This window comes from Sus scrofa, chromosome 3 (genome assembly GCF_054392235.1).
Source record: "Sus scrofa isolate SSC_HxYL_T2T_F1_AM1 chromosome 3, Sscrofa_HxYL_maternal_Yorkshire_Landrace_v2.0, whole genome shotgun sequence".
Classification (NCBI taxonomy): Eukaryota; Metazoa; Chordata; class Mammalia; order Artiodactyla; family Suidae; genus Sus; species Sus scrofa.
This window is the reverse complement of record NC_139385.1, coordinates 133,776,186-133,783,452: the sequence shown is the minus strand read 5'-3', so window position 1 is coordinate 133,783,452 and position 7,267 is coordinate 133,776,186. Positions and strand designations below refer to the sequence as shown.

The following is a 7,267-nucleotide window of genomic DNA, read 5'->3' as shown; positions in this document are numbered from 1 at the left end:
TTCGGAAGCCGAGCCGAACCGAGCCGCCACCTCCCGTGCGGCGGTGATGACAGGTTGACAGGGCGGCAGGGGCGGCGGGTGGCCCCGCTCGGACCCCCGAGACCGGCCCGGCAGCTCCGCTTTCTGCTCGGTCTCCGCGAGGTGTCGCCTTCGGCCGGAGAAAACACCGCGACGCCACCCTCCTAGCCCGCAGTTATTTATTTATTTTCAAACAAGGGGGCGCCCCTCTCCTTTCAATTTAAAACTAGAAATCTTCTGCGGTCTCGCTCCTAAATGGGCGCGTCCTCTCCCTCCCACCTCGTTCCCTGGGTCCAGCTTTAAGCAGATAGAGACAGCTCTTAAGCAGCCCCCAACCCCCCGCACGGGCCGGCTGGACCTTGGCCTGGCGCTCAGCAGCACACTAACGCAGTCGAGGTGGAGGCTGGGTTAGGAGGCTCGGAACCACTCCCCCAATCCCAACAACACCCCCGGAACCCTCCGGAAAAAATTTTTTTTTAATGCTAAGCAATTGCCAGGCCCGCCGGGTGGGTGCTGCATTGCACCACTCGGCGCGCAGCTGGTCCGCAGAGTGCACCGGGTGCAAGCTCGGGGGCCTAAAAGGGCGGGAGGAGCACGCCCCGGGCTTCCCAGCTTTGCAGCCTCCTCTCTGCAAAGAAGAAAAGCAAGTGGCTTTTGGCGCGAAAGCCTTGGCGCCTCCCCTGATTTTTATGGAAATCAAGAGGGCGGGGTAAAGCCGCTTTCCTCTGCCGTTCTCCCTCCCCCTTGTCTGTGCCGCAGCCCCCTTCTCTCCCCGCCCCCCGGGTGTGTCAGATTTTTCAGTTAATAATATCCCCCGAGCTTCAAAGCGCAGCCAGTGACAGTCATCTGTCTGGACGCGCAGGGTGGATGCGGGGGGCTCCTGGGAACTGGGTTGGAGCCGAGCGAGCGCTAGCCAGGCGCAAGCGCGCACAGACTGCAGTCACCCGAGGACCACCCCCCGCCCCCTGGCCACCCCGGGACCCCCCGCAAAGAATCGCCTCTGGATCCCCGGCAGTCGGCGGGAGGTAAGAAGCGGGGGTTGCAAACAGCCCGGCGCCCCCGGAGCGGCTATAGCGCGGCGGGAAGGCAAACCCTGGACAGGATCGCGGCTGGCGCACAGGGCGCCCGAATATGCCCGGGGGACTGTTTCTGCTTCGGAAACAAAACCATCTCGGGGGTTCCCCTGAAAAGCCAGTTCCAGTCCCGAAGCCTCCCGGGCTGGGAGAGACCCGCCCTAATCCTTTTACTGCCCTTGCCAGGGGGTTGTAATGGCTTCGTCGAAAAGAAATTCACCCTTCTCTAGAACATTTGTCTGCAATTGAGCTGACGGGGAGCCGGTGCGCCCCCACTCCAAAGCTGGGTTCTTCTCCAAAGGTCGCCCCCAGAGGAAGAAGGGAGGGTTAAGCAGGGCGAGGCCGTCACGGTGGTAATCTGGGTCACGGCTGCTCCAGGCTGCTCCAGCTTGGAGGAGACGCGGTTCTCCCGGCGACCCTCCCCGCGCTGGTGCCCCTAAATCATTGCCGGGAACTGGGGTCCAGGCGCTCCTCTCTCCCAGGAAGAGGACGTTGTTGGGGGTTTGAAACAGTGGGGGAGTGGGTTAGAGGGGTTCAAAACCAGCTATTGGCAGTACTCCCCCTGCAGCGGGTGGATGCCGGGGGCGTCTGCTCAGTTGGGGGGGGGTGTCTGGATTTGGGTGCCTGTTGTTGGTCTCGGTCTAGAGAAAGGATTTTTCCATTTGCAAAGTTTCCTCAATCCCCCACTATCGCTTGCGCTCCCCAGGTTGCAATTTTACAAAGCGGGGACCGAGGGCACTCCAAAGCCGGTGCCCGGTACCTGGGTTGGAGCCTGGGGCTTCCTTGGAGCAGCTGGCCCTACTTGGGTGCAACCGGGATTGTCGGCGAGCTGGTGGGAGCTAGAATTCTGCAGCCTTGAACAGCCCCCTCCCCCAGGCGTTGCCTTGTGTGAATGAAATGGCAGTTTCCAAAGTTGCAGAGCCATGCCACCACCCCCCGCATCTGCATGCCCCCTCCCACCCCCTGTCGTAGACAGCTTGTACACAAAAGGAGGGAGGGAGAGAGCGAGAGACACAACTTCCTCCACCTTCGGGAGCCCTGGGCAGAGTGGGGGGCTTGGAGGGGAGATTGAGGAACCGGGTGAGAGGGGGTGACCACTGCCGCCCCCCCCCATCCGGCTCCGCTTGCCAACCCTCTCCTGGTGTGTCTGTCGGTTGCAGTGTCGGAGGTTGGCGCGGGCCCCCGCCCTCCGCGCCCCCCACGGGAAGGAAGCACCCCCCGAACTAAAAAGAGCGAAGCGGAAAGAAGCCCTCATTCGGCGGCCAGGAGGCGAGCCGATGCCGAGCTGCACCGCGTCCACCATGCCAGGGATGATCTGCAAGAACCCCGACCTCGAGTTTGACTCGCTGCAGCCCTGCTTCTACCCAGACGAAGATGACTTCTACTTCGGCGGCCCCGACTCGACCCCCCCGGGGGAGGACATCTGGAAGAAGTTTGAGCTGTTGCCCACGCCCCCGCTGTCGCCCAGCCGTGCCTTCCCGGAGCACAGCCCGGAGCCCCCGAACTGGGCCACCGAGATGCTGCTGCCCGAGGCCGACCTGTGGGGCAACCCGGCGGAGGAGGACGCGTTCGGCCTGGGGGGCCTGGGCGGCCTCACCCCCAACCCGGTCATCCTCCAGGACTGCATGTGGAGCGGCTTCTCCGCCCGCGAGAAGCTGGAGCGCGCCGTGAGCGAGAAGTTGCAGCACGGCCGGCCGCCCGCCGCGGGCCCTGCAGCTCCGGTCCCGGGCGCGGGCGCCACCAGCCCGGGGGGCCGCGGGCACAGCGCGGCGGCTGCGGGGCCGGGCCGCGCGGGGGCCGCCCTGCCCACCGAGCTCGCCCACCCGGCCGCCGAGTGCGTGGATCCTGCCGTGGTCTTCCCATTCCCGGTGAACAAGCGCGAGCCCGCGCCCGCGCCCGCTGCCCCGGCCGTTGCCCCGGCGGCGGGCACCGTGATCGTCTCGGGGGCGAGTGCCGCAGCCCCGGCGGGAGCCCCGGTGGCCGCCCTTCCCCGCCCCGGCGGCCGCCCGGCCAGCGGCAGTGACCACAAGGCCCTCAGCACCTCCGGAGAGGACACCCTGAGCGACTCAGGTAAAGAGCGAGCCGGGGTCCGGCTGCCTCCCTGAGGTCCAGGGGCTCGGGGTGGCGCTCCGTTTGTTGTCCGTGGGGTTTAGCTTTAGGGGAGAGTATTTTGGAGGTGGCGCCGGTGGCTGGGATGTGCTCTCCAAGCCGATCCCCAGGGTAAGCAGGAGAGGGGGCGTGAACGCTGTAAGAGGGTTTTCCCCCGTGCCCCACCTCCACTGAGGGTCCCTCAGCCCCCTCCAGGAACCTGATTCCATCACTGGTCCCCATCCAGAGCCCCATTTCTCTCTGCAGCGCCCTCGGAAGAGGGAACACAGGAAAAGTTGAGTAACTAAAGCCGGGTTGGGGTTCAGAGGCTGGCTGCCCACATTGCCTGGGCAGGACCTGTTAGCGCAGGGGTGAATAGGCAGTCCGCGCCCTGGCCAAGGATGGGGAGACACCCCGAGAAGGACATACTTGTGCAAAATCCTATTTAGGAAGCAGAAAGTTCGGAGGGATTGCACGGATGGCGAGCCCCGAATTTATTTTATGTTTTTAAACCTGGGGGCTCCCCCCCCCTTCCTCAGTGGGCGGTGGGCTATTTGCTCCTGGTCTGCGGCCAGCAGGCGGCGATATGCTGGCCAGCCGGCGGGCGGAGGACCTGAAAGGCTGAGGGTGGTGAGGCCACCCCTCCCTCCTTTCATTCAGCAGCTGGCGGCAAGTACAACAGTGGTTGTGTACATTCTCAGGGGGCCGCCGCCTCTTTACAGTGTGCGGTGAGAACCAGCCCGGTTTTGTCTTCTAGCCAGAATTCCAGGGCTAATTTCAGAGGGGAGTCCTGTTTTGTAACCCAGAGCCCTTCAAGGTGAGGGCGGGCACTTCGCAGGCCCTCCAGGAATGCACACACCCTGAAGCACTCATTGATTGGTTCTATTGTGTGCCTTCTGCTGAAACTGAAGGGTAGGGTTAATCCCAGGACTTTGCCTGGAGGTGAAGAACTCTACCCAAATACTGGAATAGCCCCTGTCCTTGGAGCTGGGAGCTTTGGACCTTGAAAACCAGTGTTTTCAGAATGCAGGTGAATAAAAAGCCTAAATTTCCTTTGGGGGCCTGAGGACGGAGTCTTCGGAGGCTCCTGGGAGGAAACTTGGTGCTAAGCCTCCAGTTTGAACGGGTCTGTCCCTTTAATGTCTGTGCCTTGACAGCTTTCGGTGAGGAAGCACTTCCTTCCAACAGCTGTCTTCTTGGCAGAAAACCAAAACATTGGCTTAAAGGGACCCACAGACTGGAACAGCCTCACATTTCGGCTTTAGAACAAATCCCACAATTGTTCAGCTTTCCGGTCCCCTTCAGATCAAGCAGAAGAAGTGTTTTGATTTTCATGCTTGCATTTTAAACAATAATTTTCGATCCGAGCCTGGTAATAAATGAGGAGAGAGGCGAACATGCACACATGAAGCTACACGTCTTTGTTGCTGCTGCTGCTGGTGGTGACTTTGAGAAGAGGTGCCCCCCCACCCCCGATTTGGGGGTTTAGATTCCAGTGGATTAGGACTTTGTAGTTAAGGTTTGATCTTTGTTAGGTGAAAATCGCTTACTATATAGAACTCAGGTTCCTGGAAGACGAGGTTATTTTTCTTCCTTAGTTAATTAAGTTGTTCTTTAAGTTTGTTTGACTTAAAATCAACCTCAACCATGTGTAAATTGCTAAATGAGGCTCCTAAAATGAGGAGCATCCATTCTCAAGTGTGGAGATGGAGATAAATAAGCGGGTCTGGGGCAGACTAGCAAGGATGAAAGCTTCCTGTCGACCGAACCTCTGTCTACAGATAATCTGTTCAAGTCCACCTCTGGTGTTCTCCCCCATGTAAATAGCTGGAGAAACTGAGGCTTAGAAAGATGAAGCAACTTGCTCAGGGTCAGGCAGCTAGTGTGATGGAGCCAGGATTCTGCCTGGCCCCAAAGCCCAGGCTCTTTCTGCTTCTGCCACCTGCTCAAGCTTGAATGGACGGCTTGGACGGCTAGGAGTCGGGGGAAGGAAAAAGCGGGTGCCGCTGCAGACCTGTGCTGATGGGGTCACGGTATGAGCAAACCAGGTTGCCTGTGTGTCTGTGAGTTCAGTTGTGTCCCGCCATGAGACTAACGCTGCCTCTTGTTCTCCAAGATGACGAAGATGACGAGGAGGAGGACGAGGAGGAGGAAATTGACGTGGTGACTGTGGAGAAGCGGCGGTCCTCCTCCAACAGCAAAGCTGTCACCACCTTCACCATCACTGTGCGTCCCAAGAGCGCAGCCCTGGGCCCTGGGCGGGCCCCGGCGGGGGAGCTGATCCTCAAGCGCTGTGTCCCCATCCACCAGCAGCACAACTACGCCGCCCCATCTCCCTACGTGGAGAGCGAGGACGCACCGCCTCAGAAGAAGATGAAGAGTGAAACCTCCCCACGTCCCCTCAAGAGCGTCGTCCCCCCCAAGGCCAAGAGCTTGAGCCCCCGCAACTCTGACTCGGAGGACAGTGAGCGGCGCCGGAACCACAACATCCTGGAGCGCCAGCGCCGCAACGACCTGCGGTCCAGCTTCCTCACCCTCAGGGACCACGTGCCAGAGCTGGTGAAAAACGAGAAGGCCGCCAAGGTGGTCATTTTGAAAAAGGCCACCGAGTACGTCCACTCTCTCCAGGCCGAGGAGCATCAGCTTTTGCTGGAGAAAGAGAAGCTGCAGGCGAGGCAGCAGCAGTTGCTCAAGAAAATTGAACACGCTCGGACTTGCTAAACGTTTCTCAGAACTGGACAGTCACTGCCGCTTTGCACATTTTTTTTTTTTTTAAACAAACATTGTGTTGACATTAAGAATGTTGGTTTACTTTCAAATCGGTCCCCCCCCGTCGAGTTTGGATCTGAGTGGGGAGCAGGACACTTGGGGTTCTTCTTCCAGGACCTCGGAGAGGGCCTGCGGGAAGGGGTGCTGGGTGGCCCTGGCAGTGTGTTCCTCCGTCACACCTCCGAGACGGCGGTCCCAAGTTTGCGACAGTTGGGAGCCTTCTGGGGCTGTGGAAGTCACCTTGTTTGTTCCAAGTTTCCCGACGAGAGAAAATCATTCCTTCTTTTTAAAATGGTGCTTAATTTCCAGCAGAGGCCACGTTGGGGTTTGCCACTGAAACCCCTGGGGAACATTTCTGTAAATACCATTGACACACTTGCCTTTTGTATACGTCCTGGGTATTGAGAGGTGGCTTTTGCGGCCAGTATTAGACTGGAAGTTCATACCTAAGTACTGTAATACCTCAATGTTTGAGGAGCATGTTTTGTATACAAATATATTGTTAATCTCTGTTATGTACTGTACTAATTCTTACACTGCCTGTATACTTTAGTATGATGCTGATACATAACTAAATTTGATACTTATATTTTCGTATGAAAATGAGTTGTGAAAGTTTTGAGTAGATATTACTTTATCACTTTTTGAACTAAGAAACTTTTGTAAAGAAATTTACTATATATATATGCCTTTTTCCTAGCCTGTTTCTTCCGGTTAATGTATTTGTTCATGTTTGGTGCATAGAACTGGGTAAATGCAAAGTTCTGTGTTTAATTTCTTCAAAATGTATATATTTAGTGCTGCATCTTATAGCACTTTGAAATACCTCATGTTTATGAAAATAAATAGCAATTAAATGATGCAACTTTTCTTTTCCTCGAGAGCAGTCGTTAAACAGCTATCCCTTAAGAAGCAGTTGTAAATAGCGCAGGACCTGGAGAGGGGAATTTGTTTTTTTTTTCTTTTTTCTTTCCTTTTTTTTTTTTGGTCTTTTTAGGGCCGCCCCCGTGGCATAAGGAGGTTGCCAGGTTAGGGGTAGAATCAGAGCTGTAGCTGCTGGCCTACACAACAGCCACAGCAACGCCAGATCCATGCCACATCTGCAACCTACATCACAGCTCTCAGCAACACCAGATGCTCAACCCGCAGAGCAAGGCCAGGGATCAAACCTGCATCCTCATGGACGCTAGTCAGATTCATTTCTTCTGCACCACAATAGGAACTCTGGGAACTTGGTTTTCAGTCATTTGTACAGTCCTGGTTGGGGAGGGGTCATTGTCCCCTGGAGTGGAGAGAGCTGCTTAGGAAGACTGGCATTT

General features: G+C 57.1%; 1 protein-coding gene across 1 annotated transcript; it reads left to right on the top strand.

Annotated features, from left to right (window-relative positions):
- Positions 1-852: 852 nt before the first annotated feature.
- Positions 853-6,813, top strand: MYCN (MYCN proto-oncogene, bHLH transcription factor). Its single transcript, XM_003125346.5, has 3 exons — positions 853-1,043; positions 2,252-3,161; positions 5,296-6,813. Exons 2-3 carry the CDS (start codon positions 2,369-2,371, stop codon positions 5,898-5,900), a joined length of 1,398 nt encoding a protein of 465 aa, XP_003125394.1. The 5' UTR covers positions 853-1,043; positions 2,252-2,368; the 3' UTR covers positions 5,901-6,813.
- Positions 6,814-7,267: the final 454 nt, after the last annotated feature.

Bases quoted from the DNA above. Each gene is read 5' to 3' on its own strand.
- MYCN (XM_003125346.5), top strand. From the start codon at position 2,369: ATGCCGAGCTGCACCGCGTCCACCATGCCAGGGATGATCTGCAAGAAC. The intron at 3,162-5,295 runs GTAAAGAGCGAG...TTGTTCTCCAAG, and splicing joins GGACACCCTGAGCGACTCAG to ATGACGAAGATGACGAGGAG.